Below are 15,860 nucleotides of genomic sequence, written 5' to 3'. Positions count from 1 at the left end.
GTTTTGTGTGAGTTTTCCATTAAAAGTATAAAATAGAAATTGAGAAATACCACAATGTGATAAAAACAGTTATGGTAAGGAGTTGTGATATAAACATCTGTAATATCAGAGGCTGCTAGAAGCTACGAAAATGCCTGGATGTGAGAGGCAGACTTGGTTTCAGATACAAGCCTGTCTTTGTAATAACCATGTGACCATGGTTGTGCCTCTTAAACTTTCTGTCTCATTTGAAAAATGGGACTAATACCTGCCTAGCCACTTGTGATGTTATAAGAACTAAAAGAAATAATGTTAAATATAAGCCTGGAACAGATTAAGTACATAACAATTGTTATTTTCTTTACCCAATCAAGGATGACAACAAAAGTAATTCTCCTGCGCTCATCCTGTAGCTCCCCTCTCTCCACAAACTTGGTCTTTTGTTTTATGACCATGTGCTATTACATTTGACATAATATACTTACTGGACTAATTAAATGCATCTATCATTAAAGAACAATTATAAAGTTCTACCAGTCCTTCCATGTGGATATGATATATATAGAACATAAGATATGAGTTAATATACTATATATTTATTAAACGCACGTATATCTAAGGTTAAACATATAGGAATCAAACTTTTTCTCAAAAATCACTACTCAGTAATGAGATCCCAACTATTCAACAAAAGTACTGACTGTATAAGGGATACCTAAATACGGTATTACAGTGTATGACACAGTCACTCTATAATATTAAATGATATACTGATATTCTTCGATTAAAAAACCCAGCATTTGACCATTAAAACAAGTTCATTGCAACTGGCATTATTATTAATAAAGTATTGATTGGTCAGTTTTCAAACACTTCACTGTATGAACTACCTCATACAGTGAACTTGTTTCAAGAAGGTTTTTATTTCTAAAGCCTTAGGGCTTCATTTTTAAATTACATATCTATGACATTTATTTAAATTTTTCTGGTAAATGCATAAGTAACATTTCACATTTATTTATTTTGATAAATGCAAAAGTGACATTTAAAATTTAAGTTTTGAGGAAAGTTATGGAGGAAAGTTATGGTTGGAAAGTTATGGTCAGTGCATGGTTCACAAAAAATAATGTTAAGAACTAATCATACTTCCCTTAAAAATAGTTTCACAAAGGTATCACAGCTTTCAAAGTCCGATCTTATGTGGGCAGCAGTGATTATTTTCAGTTTAACTTGTTTAGCATTTGAGTTGGACAGCAAGTTAATCTTACAAATGTAAATATCTGGTTTTGTTAACATATCCTTGCTATTTATATTTTAGCGATATATAAGCAATACATTCACGTGAAACATTACTTCCTATCTTAAATTTTAAGCAACTAGACAAAGGGAAGAAACTGGAACCAATTCTCTAGAATTTAAAATGGCAAATGACACAGAGGCAAAGTGAGTTATCAGCTGATCCTCCGGGCAGTTCACTCCCTCATCCAGACATCTTCATCTAGCCCAAACAATTAAATAATGAACTAATTTTTCACTTTTTTTGGAAGTTTTAACATTATGTAGACACACACGTGTACATGTAAATATATACTTTATCAATATTTTACATTGCTTATCTTGGTTTTGGGACCTTGACTATATTAAATTTCAGATTATAAGATGTCACAAGCTGAAAAAAAAATTGTCACAATAACCACTAAATCTACCTATTTAGAAACCAGAATTTGTTTTAACACAGTACAGAGGATTCCTGCAAACAAAAAACCTTATGTCTCACCTTTGTTTCTCTTTAAGATTCTTTTGCTTTGCTTCTACATCTTCCAAAGCTCTCTGTAATACATCCTGGAGAAGTGCATTGGTTAGGAGAGAACATTATGCCACTGAATTAACAAAAAGCAAGTTGATATTATCCTATTATTCAAATGTTTCAAGGGTAACAATAGCTCACATTACCTAATGCAATTCTACCTTTGTAGATTCTCAATGCTTGATAAATTATTCAGTTCCAACACCTTAGAATATAAACCAAATCCTAACCCACTATTCTCTTTTTGTATATATTCAGATATCCTCTCTGCCTTTTAGAGAAAGAAACTTTATTCTCCATAAGGGCACAAAGTCTTTGACAAAAACTACATGAAAACTTGGGTGAGTTATTTAGTGTACCCAGGTTCTGACTTTTGTTTGTGAGAACAATAAATGCTCAATTATGTGACCACTAAGTGTTTTTGCAGGAAACAAAAAGATAATTGAGAAATTTGGTTAGTAGCCAGCAGAAAATATCTCCTTCATATTGAATTCTGGATACCTCTAATATTTCTCAAACTTTCCCTTTATAGGATACCCCATGCCCAGTTATCTTTCTTATTAACACTTTTGATTTGATATACCAACTCATTCACTACTCTAAATCTGGTACGCTCCCTCTGACCAAGCAGAAGAGGAATAATTCATGATTGTTGTTCTCAGGCATCAGAATAGCCTCTTAACATGCTTCATCCTCCTGAGGTGAAAGGTGGGTATCTCTTTTGATGTATGGTACGCCACTGAATGAACACTATTTTCACTGAATTTCAAGTAAAAGAAAGTGGAAAATGGTTGGCAAGTATTCCATTTAAAATTCATCTGCCCAGAAGAATTTAAGAGATCAAAAGTTCAGGTCATTCTGATTTGCTCTCTTCTCTGCCTTAAAGAAACTGGACTGCATCAGATCAACAAAGCAAATTGGTCAAGGACTTCCCTCCCCTGCCTGGCAGTGCCCTCAGAGCACAGAGCAGAGGCAGGGAGAAGAAACAGAAGGAGGCAAAAAGGAAGCAAGGTCCTGACCCATTAGTCTTTCTCTGGACTCTCAAACATATAAAGCAAAGGGAAATGATTTCTTAAAAACAAAATTTTAAAAAGCTTAAACTATTAAAAATCAATAATCAATAACAATAAGATAGGTTTACCTTTAATTTTAAAAATGAAAAGAAAAAACTAAGAGAAATTGGGGCAATCCATGGACAGAATTAGCTTTGGGGCATTAGCACGAACTACTCTTTGATGTCATCCCTTACTCAAGACCTTAGATATGAAAGATCTTTATCAGACACAGCCTTGGTCCTGGAAAGTTAAATGGCAAAATCACTGAAAGGATTCATACATTCAGTCTGTAGAAGAGGATGAAGAGAAGGTGAAGTAAGGCATTTTACCTCCATATTCCTACTTATCCCTTTGCATATAAGCAAATAAATATGTTGCTTAATGATTCACCATCGTTTAAAGCTTCACACCATATTTTTGGTAAGAGTTAGCAAACTTACAATACATGTCTTGCAGCAATATTCTATTTCTCTTAGTTGCAATGCATTATAATTAATAACAATAGTTCTTTTTAACTTATCTTACTCATGGGCATATTGTAAGAATTACAAAGAATGTTTATGAACTGTGTGGAGCAACTCATAATAAAAGAGCTTTGTAAGCTGGAAGCATTGTTATTAATATTCATAATTACAGCATATAATTCCTGGCACTAGCAAGAAGGATTGCTTATTAGACCTTTCCTTGCTTTCCCCATTTATTTAGGTCCACAGGGAGCTATAATTTGAATAGATATTTTCAAGGAGACTTGATAGGCTAGTTTTTTCTTCTGCTGGCTTTTCATTATTTTTTCCCTTTCTCCTGTTACTTTCCTTTCTATTTTAAAGAAATTGCTTGTGATGCTCTTCCCCATTTCAAATTCACCCCATGTTCTGTTCATCTTTTGTCTCTGCCTCAGCCTTGCCCCCACTTGCTGAGTTTCCTCTCCTTTCTCTGCACTCATCTATTCTGTTGACCTGAGTTAAAATCAACTTAATCTGCTGAGCTTATCTGTGCTTAAAAGTTTAGGAAGTAGATGATAAGAGACAACTATGCACAGGAAAAAGCAAATGACACAATTTGCCATTTAATAAGACTACTCTCTTTACATGTCGTACCTTGGCAGAAGATAAAGAGGTTCTGTCACACTGGTTTACTTTGATTTGTGCTTCTTTCAATATGAATTCAGCTGGAAGTAGAAGCCAAATAGTTATAATACAGCAAAATTATTTCAAGCAATTTTAAGTGAGTATTTTCCATACATATAGCATGACCAGTGAAAAATGGCATACAGACCATGATCTCAGAAAACCCTATGTTCCTCTTATAACTTTTACACATTTTAAATCTTCCTTCTATTGGGCTTTCATTTAGGTACGACAATTTATTGGACAAAAATATACAAATATAAATTCATAAGTCATAAATGAGTTTTTAGCTGACAGAAAATGCGTCAAAATCCACAAAATATAGATGTAGAGCGACTACTCACTCCCAGATACTGGGGAAGAGAGCTTTGTTCCTGCAGTAGGAGGAGGGAATATGTAGAACATCCTTCTGAAAGTGGAGGCAGTGCAGGGATCTAAAATGACCTAACACAGTTATGACAAGCAGGGTTTCTTAGTTTATTTTATTTTTGAAAATAGAGACACAGTCTCACTATGTTGCCCAGGCTGGTCTTGAACTCTTGGCCTCAAGTGATTCTCCCACCTTGTCCTCCCAAAGTGCTTGAATTATAGGTTCAACCACCATGTCCAGACAGACAAACAAGGTTTCTAACAAATATCAATCTAGTTGGAAGTGTGTTCAGGATTATACTTACAATAATAAATAATATCATGAGTAAACAAACTCAGAGATGAAAAGAATGTGTTTTGAAGTTCCACAGAGACAGAAACTACAATTAATTAATTGTAGTAGCTCCTACAATGCCTAGAGCAATGTATGTCTCAGAATAAGTGCACAATTAAGATTTGCTGAATGACTGAACAACAATGATGTAGGCTACAGGTAATCGCATACCAATCTTTACTGCTTCTTCTGCCTTTTTAACTTCATTTTTAAATGCTCCTTTAAAAGAAGATGTGACATAAAGATACTTTCTGAAAAGAAAAAAGAACATAATCAAGTCAGACTATCATTTTAAAGTACATAAGACAATATTCTTTAGTAAGACTATATGCTCCAGAGATACATAATTATTAAGAAAGATTCATCGAGTGAGTTGCATCCAGCTAGTAAATTAGCAAACTTTATACCTAAGCGAAATTCCTTGCCTTTCACTACTTAAAAATGTTGCTTTTGTAAGGAGACTTCATGAGAGCGATAAGAAAATCTGCCCACACAAATGTTCACTTAGACATCTAAAATAGGATAATTTTCTTTAAAAAATTTTATGAAGTTGTTCCCTTATCAAAGTTTCTGGGTAATATGCATAGCCCTCTTACTCAGATTATCATCAACACCGGATAAACTACTTATCCTAGTCCCAAAACAATTATCTCTAACTGCGATGCTCAGAAACACACATTCATGTATCATTTTAAATTACCAAAAGCACATTTTCTACTTTATTGATTGAGAGACCTGTTTTCAAGGTCCATTGTTTTAGTGATCGCAAAGATGCTCTAGAACAATAAAGGAAAAAATATATACACGTATATATCCATAAATTCAAAGAGAACAAAGCATAGGTGAGAAAAGCTCTACAGAACCTGAGGTTCTCTGAATACAGTTGAAAGTATGTGCATCTGTTACAGAAAATTCCCCAAACTGGGCTTTAAAACATTGGTTTAAATCATCATAGAGAGAAAAATTCTAGAATAATATTTGGTTTGAGAATGCTTGAAGCTCTGTAAACTCTAAATGTACATCAATAAGAAAACAGTTAAATAAATCATAGTGCTATGCAATATATTTAACAATGACAAAGTCTCCAAGATGTAACTGTAAGAGAAAATAACAAGTTGTACATAATTTTATGTTTAAAAAAACCTGTATGTGCATGCATGCAAGTGCACATATATATAACTGTGTAGAAAACAATCTGGAAAGATATTTATTAAACTTCTAACAGAGGTTCTCCTTTGGGGAACATTACAGATTGCTATAGCACAGAATGAATGACAAGTGGTAAAAAGGGCTTTTAGTTATTTGATTTTTCCCCCATATCTAATTCTGTATTGTATAAATATTTATTAATTTTACTACTTTTATGAGGAAAATAGAACCCTTCTCCATCAAGAGAAATAAAAATATGAAGAAACACTAAGTACCTTTCAATGCTTTGTGCTGAATAAGTATGGAACATAATACAGCATTTTGGGTGACTGGTTTGATCAGAACAACTTGCAGAAATTTAAACTTTCATTGACTTTAATTTTCACACTTAAAACATTTGTTCAAAATACTCTGGCCAATATCAAATACAGTATTTTAAAATTTAAGTTGAAAAAAACAGACTTCAAGTAAAGAAAACTACAGTTCTGAACTTTTATTAATACAGAAAAAAATTAGCCCCCAGTTGTAAATCATAACTACATTGTAGTATTCAATCATAATTCTTTCTTTTAAGTTATAAGAGTTTACCTGGTTTAATCATATTGTGAAAATAATTCTAATCCTTAATTATTCTTTACAACATGTAATTAGGCAGGATCAATAATTTTCTGGTTCATATAATATTGATAGGTAGAGATGTGGATGTCCAATAGACCTCCCAAATTTAGTATGTCCACTATGATATGAAGAGAAGTCCATCCACCATTCCTCCTAACCTCTACATTTGCACTTCCCCTATCATTCCCAAGATTTTGTTCAGGATAAAAATTTAGAAGGCCTTCTGGACTCCTCAATTTCTCTCCACCCCATATCCAACTCATTGGCAAGACCTGTTGGCTCTATCTTCACAACACATCTGTAATCCAGACACTTTTCATCCCTTCCACCATTACCACCTGAGCTCAAGCTCATTTCTCTCCTAGAATACAGTAATAGTATCCATCCTACCTCAACTTCCCTCCTTTCTTCTTGTTCCATGAAATCAGTTCTCTACTCAACAGCTAGAATAATCTTTTAAAAACGTAGATCAAGTAATGCCACTCCTCTGCTCAAGTTATTCCATTCTCAATACAGCCACCTCTTCGTGTCATGTTGCTTCAGGCCTTACCTGATCTGCCCAATCTACTTCAATCTGTTTTCTGTGTTCTAGCTAGACTAGCCTTTGATTGCTGTCTTTGCACTTACTGTCCCCTCCTTCTGGAACCATCTTCCCACAAAATTATTGCATAACTCACTGTGCTACCCACCATCCAAGATGTCTCCTGTGTTTTTTTTCCTCCTGGTATTAATGCCTATGTGTGGTGTCCCCACTGCAACACTAAATCTAGGCTGACCTGTGGCATGGCAAAAGTGATGGTCTGTCACTTTTGAAGATGGGTTCTAAAAGGCTGCAAATTCTACTTTGTTCTCTTGAATTGCTCACTGTGATAGAAGTCAACCATTATGTCATGAAAATACTCAGGTGGACCTATGCAATGGACCTTTGTTAAGAGGAACCAACTTGCCCCAAAAGACACACACACTCATATGTTTATTGCCACATTATTCACAATGGCAAAGACATGGAATCAATCTAGGTGCCCATCAATGTTGGACTGGATTTTTTTTAAAGTGGTACATATACACTATAGCATACTACACAGCCATAAAAAAAGAATAAAATCATGTCCTTTGCAGTGACATAAATGCAGTGGAGACCATAATCTTAAGTGAATTAACACAGAAACAGTAAAACAAGTACCTCATAATCTCATTTATAAGTGGGAGCTAAACACTGAGCACACATGGACATAAACATGGGAACAACAGACACTGGGGAATACAAGACGGGGGAGGAGGGAGGCAGGGATGGGGGTATGGGTAGAAATTATCCCTATTGGGTACCATGCTCATTAGCTGGGTGACAGGATCCATACCCCAAACCTCAGCATCACACAATATACCCATGTAATAAACCTGCACATGCACCTCCTGTATCTAAGATAAAAGTTGAAATTAAAAAAAAAAGAATTACCTGATATTTTATCATCCATTTTAATTTACATGTTGTCTTTCCTCTCCCACTAGAACGTAAGCTCCATGAGGGCAGGAATTTTCTCTTTTTTTTCTTTTTTTTTCTGAGACGGAGTTTCACTCAGTCTTCCAGGCTGGAGTGCAGTGGTGTGATCTCAGCTCACTGCAACCCCTGCCTCCTGGGTTCAAGTGATTCTCCTGCCTCAGCCTCCAGAGTAGCTGGGATTACAGGTGCAAGCCACCATGCCCAGCTAAATTTTTGTATTTTTAGCAGAGATGGGATTTCACCTAAGAATCTTGGCCAGGCTGGTCTCGAACTCCTGACCTCAGGTGATCCACCTGCCTTGGTTTCCCAAAGTGCTGGGATTACAGGCGTGAGCCACCATGCCCAGCCCAGGAATTTTCTCTTTTTGGTTTTGCAAAATGTCCAATGCCTACAAGAGAGCCTTGCACATAGTGGTCATTCCATCCACTTGCTCTTACGCATTTGTATAATAACTACTACTATTGGTTTACAAACATTTCAGAAACCTTACTGTTTTTATGTTTAACATAAAACACTGTTTTATTTTAGTCTTCATCATAACCTCAGTGGCAGAGGAATTCTCAATTCACAGTGGAGAAAAGAGTAAGACTCAAGTAATTGCCAAAGGTCCACAACTAGTAAATGATAAAACCTAAATTCCCATCCAGGTTTGGCTAATCCAAATTTTGCTTCCAACTATCATACTGTAATAAAAGATTAAATAATTCAGTACTGTAAAAATTCAAAAATGGACACATAACATGCATAGTATACAAAAGAATCACTGTTCAAAAATTACTAGTCTGATGGGTGGGTGGGGTGTTAGGGTATGGAAAGCATCCCTAAATACTGAATTGTTTTGGAAGCATAATGTTGCAGAGTATTCAACAACAGAACATAGCGTTAATGTCACCGAATAACTTAAAAAGGACCATGAGGTTCCTCTGAATGCAGGGTAACACCCATCCCAACTCATTTGGGCTCCCTTCAGCATCATGGGTCTATGGTTAAGCAATGTTAATGAAGAATGTTTGTTGCCTAAGATCAAATAACATAACCATATAATAATTTGTCTTTATTATATAAACAATATTTAAGACTCCAAGAATTATAGACTTATAAAATGTTTAAGAGACCTGAGAAATCACCTAGAAATTTTTTCCAAAGTAATAATTTCTTCCATGATCTAGACTCCTACAGAGACAAATTTGCACTCATCTTGGGTGGGAGTCCGTTCCATTGTAATACACTCGAATGGGAAGCAGCCATCACTTGATATAAGTAATTTAGGTAGATTACACTCAATTTACTAAAATTCCTTCAGAAAATAGAGACAAATCCACATTTTCCATGGGCTTAAACTATTTTTTACCCAAACTCACCGAGAGAAATTTAATTTGAAAAATTTGGCTATATTGATTGATCCAGGAGACACTTGGCGCTCCCCAGAAGAATAAGACTCATGAAAAGGAAACATTGCTTTGATATTTATTAGGAAATGAATGAACTGATTTATAGGGAAAGTCTCAGGATTGGAATATTTTATTTTCAAAAGATGATGGGCAGTATAATTAGAAATCAAAAGTAAAGCTTTTGCAAAATTCATTGGTGTGTGCTCAGGGAGTACGATGCAGAGATCTATAATTTTAGTATTAATATCTTTAGGAGTGATTGCAAGGCCCCTCTCAGGACAGCTACTGCATTTTCATGCAAATAAGACAAGATGACAAATGTAGACATATTATAAAGAGCTAATGTGGTATAGGAGAAGAAGCATTGAATGTGGATTGGTAAAGAATTTAGAGCCAGAAGGTTTGAGTTCTTCTCTAGTTTTAACATTTCCTTATCTCTAAAATGATGATGATAACCTAACACACAGTCTTACTGCAGAAATCAAATGAAATAGTTCAGGTAAAAAGGCACATATATATAGGCAGTGCACACAAATTAAATGTTTCTCCCAATAGATATCAAGGTCCTCAAAACAAGAATTAATCTTATCTTTTTTCTATTTTTCCGTAAGTTATTGGGGTACAGGTGGTGTTTGGTTACATGAGGAAGTTCTTTAGTGGTAATTTGTGAGATTCTGGTGCATCCATCACTCAAGCAGTATACACTGCACAATATGTTGTCTTTTATTCCTTGGCCCCCTCCCACTCTTCCCCCCTACAAGTCTCCATAGTCCACTGTATCATTCTTATCCCTTTGCGTCCTCATAGCTTAGCCCCCACATATCGATGAGAACATACGATATCTGATTTTCCATTCCTGAGTTACTTCACTTAGAATAATAGTCTCCACTCTCATCCAGGTCATTGCAAATGCTGTTAGTTCATTCCTTTTTATTGCTGAGTAGTATTCCATTGTATATATATACCACAGTTTCTTTATCCCCTTGTTGACAGATGGACATTTGGGTTGGTTCCATGATTTTGCCATCATGAATTGTGGTGCTATAAACACGCATGTGCAAGTATCTTTTTCAAATAGCTTCTTTTCCTCTAATCTCAGACTCACAGAAAAATCTGATAAATGTTTGGCGTGTAAATGAAAGACTACCCAGAAACTACAACAAGAAAATGACCATTGTGATGGCATGCATGGTTGGACAAAATGGATTTTATAATATGTAAATATAAACTTAAAGGCCAGACCTAGTGCATGGCCAGACACGGTGGCTCACGCCTGCAATCCCAGCACTTTGGGAGGCCAAGGCAGGCGGATCACTTGAGGTCAGGAGTTCGAGACCAGCCTGGTCAACATGGTGAAACCTCGTCTCTACTACAAATACAAAAATTAGATAGGTGTGGTGGTGCACGCCTGTAATCCCAGCCACTCAGGAGGCTAAGACAGGAGAATCACATGAACAGGGGAGGCAGAGGTTGCAGTGAATCAAGATTGCGCCACTGTACTCCAGCCTGGCTGACAAAAGAGAGACTCTGTCTCAAAACAACAACAACAAAACCTTGAAAACATTTATGTTAAAGTAAAAAAACACATAAAATATAAATCAACCAGATACATATTTATAAATATATTCATTCTATATGTATAATATAAGCATGTACATATATGGTTTAATAGTTCAAATGTATTGTGTAAACAGAAGATATATGTGAACTGTGATCATTTAGTGGAACTAATTGTTGTCAAAGCACCTAAAATTCACTGAAGTAAAAAACAAATTTCTACTCGGGGTGATGATCTAACTTAACATGCTCACTGCAGTGTGTTTCTATTACTGCCAAATATTTGTTCACATCCAATTACTCTTTAGCAAACCTTCCTGGATGTGGTTTAAATTTTGTTTATAATGTAAAAATCTTACTATCAAAGTCAATGTCCTCACTTTGACAACTTTAGGGTGCACATCAATTTCATAAATAAAAACTCCGTGAAGATAACTGAAGAAAGATGAGTTACCTGGGTCTGTAGAGGCAATAGCAAAGATGTTTAGTCTTAACTCTCTTGGCTTGAATGAATATTCTCATCCATGGGTTAAAATACAGAATAGATGTGTAGGCTCTGAATGACCACCTGGCTGGGAAACTGAAATAGAAAATACAAAATGTCACAATACAGAGGACACAACAACCACATCTCTTTGAGAAGAAATAACATCAGACTATCAGGTTATTATTGTTACTACAAGAAGCTTCAGGAACTTTTCTTCTAAAACTAATGACACCACAAACACCAGCAAATCTCACAACACTCACTTCATTAAGGAGGCCTCTAAACACAGACCCAACACAAGTAACCTACACTTTGGTTAGAACTGAACTTTTGTTGGCAACCAACTGACTCTAAGAAGGCTTATATCAGCAATCTAAAATATACCTTCCATTAAAGTTGTTGACCTAGGAGAATAAAGTCAAGTCAAATAAACAAAACAATCCCTCGTTCAAACACAACAAAAAGAATCCAGGCTCACATGAATAAAAAGCATTTCCATCAAGTCCTTATAAAGAGAGAAATACAGTAAAAATGTTTCATTTGCTTTTAAAATGATGATCAAGAAACATAAAATTTCATTCCATAAGAGCAATAAGTATTAAAATAAGTATTTATGGCCCGTTGAGGGGAAGCATCTGACCACATGATAATGAAGAAGGAGAAAAGGAAAAATAAAGGATGGGAAGGCAATAAAATGGAAGCAAAACCAACATAAATAGCCTATGAAGAAAACTACCCTTGTAAAACTGCATCTTGGGAAATTACCATGTCATTGTATACTTATAACTCCAGAGAACTTCTATATTAAAGTCTGTTTATGAACTGTAAATCCTCTCCAATAAGATAGGAAATAAAGATCCACAACAAGCCCAGCCACGCTGAAGAAGCGATGCTCTTTACCACTCGGTCACAGAAAAGGCCACTCTACAAGGTCAAATGGAAAGCAGAGAGCTGTAAACCCATCATTTTTACACTTGTACCTCAGTCCAGAATAAGACAAAGATGATGGGAAAAAAAATGTAAGGCCTGTCTAAGGGGGAACTACTCAACAGGTCAACACTATTGCCAGTAACTCAGTAAGACAGGCAGAGCTCCAAGAAATTTTCAAAAATGAAGATGAAGCCATAAGAAATTCAAGAATTACCTGGTTGGTTTTAAGTTCCTTCAGGCAGGATCTGAAGCTCATTAAAAAGTCAGGAATTTATTTTAATTGTTCCAAAGGAAATTCTCTGAAATAAGTCTCAAGCAGAATTTTCCCAGTATAAATTACATATTAGTATCTAGTCCATCACTCTTATTCCCTAAATATTAATACTAATGTATTTTTTAATGTAACAAGATAGGCTGTCTGTATTTGGGTGTTGCACTACAAATACAACAATGTGGTTGCTTTTAGTATACCTGGAACTGCACAATTAAGTATGTCCTCACCTGATAAAAGAAATGGAAAGAAGTCACCTTGGGACGCTTGCCATTATTTAAATCCTTTCTGGATCTCCTGGTTTTAAATTGCTCTTAGAACTGGTAGCTCTTTCTTTTGACTCTCTTCAAAACTGATACATCTTTATCATTTGAAGGTAAAAGTCAAAAGTAATTCAGAGACAACTTTGAGAATTTGAGAAATATGGTGAGAGATAAAACCAGCTAAACAAATTTCGGCTAAAAATATATATATATACACACACGTATGTGCCATGAGGATGCAAAGGCATAAGAATGATACAGCGGACTTTGGGGACTTGTAGGGGGGAAGAGTGGGAGGGGGCCAGGGGATAAAAGACAACATATTGTGCAGTGTATACTGCTTGAGTGATGGATGCACCAGGATCTCACAGATTACCACTAAAGAACTTCCTCATGTAACCAAACACCACCTGTACCCCAATAACTTATGGAAAAATAGAAAAAAGATAAAATTAATTCTTGTTTTGAGGACCTTGATATCTATTGGGAGAAACATTTAATTTGTGTACACTGCCTATGTATGTGCCTTTTTACCTGAACTATTTCATTTGATTTCTGCAGTAAGACTGTGTGTTTGGTTATCATCATCATTTTAGAGATAAGGAAATGTTAAAACTAGAAAAGAACACTAATCCTTCTACCTTTTAATAGCCTAATTTATTCACTCATTCAGTAATTAGTTATAGGTAAATGTTCATAGTATATATGTTGGGGATCCTCAAGGTGTCCCCTATGTTAGGAGATTCACTGGAAGGACTCACAGGCCTTAGCACACAATTGTACTCATGGCTTCGACTTACCACAGTACTGCAGAGAGGACACACAGTGGCTCACAAGGGAAAAAAAATAGTTGGAGTCTGGAGTAATCTATCTGCTAGCTTTCCTACATCCTCTCCTCCTTATGAAAGTTCACACAGAGCATACTTTTCTCCCAGCTATGAAAATGCAGCAACATGTGTATGTTTCCATCTAGGAAACCTTATTAGAGACTTAGCATCCAAGGTTTTTATCAGGAAGCTAGCCACACAGGCACCTTCGGCCTAGCATGTAGCAAAGTTCCAGAGTACCAGAAGGAAAGGAGATTTGCATATAAGCCATATGGTTTGCACAGTCTAGCACAGCAAGCCACTGTTATCAGCTAGGAAAGGTTTTATGTCATTGTAGGAAACTGTTTACCAGGCAAGTTCCCAAAAGTTGGCCACAGACCAATTTTACAAGCAAGCCTTTCTAAGAGTAGACACCTGCTATGTTAACTTTTTTTTCTCACATGCCTACTTTTGGAAGTTCCTGTTTATTTGTGACAAATAGAAGGGTACTACCTCTTATTTATGATGTCTTTGATAAAAAGAAGACAAAGAGGGCTAAATATAAAAGATGTAAGTGAAATGGACCACTCCATTATACATGTCAAACTTTTTTATATGATGCATAAGATCCTTCACGGTCTGACCCCCCAATTAATTCTCCAGCCTCATTTCTTGTCTTCAATCTGGCCATTCAGGACCATTCTCACTTCTCCAGCCATGTAATCATGCTTTCTTATCCAAGGCTGGCATATTCAGTTCTTCAGTCACTCTTGCTTGGTGCACCCCTTTTCACCCTGCGGTATACAATCTGAAATTGCACTTCCTTTCGAAGCCTTCCCTCAGCCCTGAGAGAGGTCAAGTGCTCTCCTTTGTGCTCCCCTTCCTTCTGTACTTCCCCTGTCAAAGCACCTGCCACTCAGCACTGTCTGTGCATCTGCATCCCTAACTGGCTGTGAACTCCATGCAGCTAGCGCGCTCATCAATAAAAATACGTTGAATAAATGACAATCATTCAGGACTTCCCTGGCTTAATTTGGAATAAACAACAGAGGGTTCCTTATGTAAGAAGGATATTTTAATGAAGGATTATCCTCAATGGCAACACTACCAGTCTTTACAGATAAAGCCATCCACTTAGGAAAGGGAGATAAAAATATGCTAAATAGTCAGGGTATCTTCAGAAGACGAAAGGAAAAAATACTATTACTTCACACTCACCAGGAACTGTTCCATGTATTCTTCAAGAGTTTTTCTTCCTGTTTCCTCCTAAATACCTTTCTTTCCTCCTAAATACCTTTCCTTTCTCTCCTTACACTTTGCCAAAAGTGTCCATATTTCTGTCTTTCTCTCTCATTTTCTACGTAACTGGCTATGATAAGAAACTGAAGAAGAGACAGAAAAAACCCCTACAACACACACACACACACACACACACACACACACACACACACACACACACACACACACACACACACCCCAGTCATAGGATAGATGTGGGGAAAGAGGAGAGTATTTCAAGGCAGAAACTGGCTTCATAGTCTGGATATAATAGGAGGGCATGGAGTAGAATCGATGCTTTTGTCCCCTGCTCAGCACTGGGTATTTTTAACAGTCTCTAATTTAGCCCCTACCTGTGGCTGTGCTCTCTGTGTGGCCTCTTTCTTTTCCCAATCTGTCCACAGTATTCTGCTGCTGTTTCAAATGCTGCTCCATGTGCCATGTATCATGGGTGGATCAGTGTGTTGCAGTCATCAAACTGTGTTAAGGGCAGTGAAGGAGCCAGAAAGTAATGTTCTGTGGCCAAGGCCACATTTCCTTATCTGCTGATTCAGATTCTCTGTGGCTGGAGTCTGGAAATGTGAGGTTTCAAAAGCCACCCAGGTGATTCCTTTGACTCTGCCAGGTTTGGACACCACTGCCTAGCTGACCTAGTGGACGCAGTGGTAAGTAAGGCAGGTTGCCACAAAGAAGGGAGGAGAACAGTCTCTCACAGGTGTTTGGACCTAGATACCAGCTGAGAAATACAACCCCTACATTATCCACAGTGGGCACACAGACAACAGACCCCCATCTAGCCCAACAACTGGGCTACTTTTATAAGGTCCTGGGTTGAGAAAATGCCTCCAACCTGCAGACTAAATTAGGCTCCGTTTGCAATATCTCAGAAGTGCCATATTTTTATTCATGAAAATATTACATAACCAAAATTGTTTTCT

The 15,860-nt window shown here is 36.5% G+C and overlaps 1 protein-coding gene across 1 annotated transcript in view; it reads right to left on the bottom strand.

The window, feature by feature from the left end:
- Nucleotides 1–15,860, bottom strand: part of MORC1 (MORC family CW-type zinc finger 1) — a 149,663-nt gene that overhangs the window by 97,379 nt on the left and 36,424 nt on the right. The window contains exons 7-10 of the mRNA XM_074033711.1: nt 11,342–11,467; nt 4,843–4,922; nt 3,939–4,009; nt 1,757–1,821 (exon numbers count right to left, since the gene is read on the bottom strand). Of these exons, the coding sequence (XP_073889812.1) occupies nt 1,757–1,821; nt 3,939–4,009; nt 4,843–4,922; nt 11,342–11,467 (342 nt within the window). The remainder of the gene's footprint in view (nt 1–1,756; nt 1,822–3,938; nt 4,010–4,842; nt 4,923–11,341; nt 11,468–15,860) is intronic.

Source organism: Macaca fascicularis, chromosome 2 (assembly GCF_037993035.2).
Source record: "Macaca fascicularis isolate 582-1 chromosome 2, T2T-MFA8v1.1".
Classification (NCBI taxonomy): domain Eukaryota; kingdom Metazoa; phylum Chordata; class Mammalia; order Primates; family Cercopithecidae; genus Macaca; species Macaca fascicularis.
The sequence above is the reverse complement of the archived record's forward strand: the minus strand, read 5'-3'. Positions and strand labels throughout refer to the sequence as shown.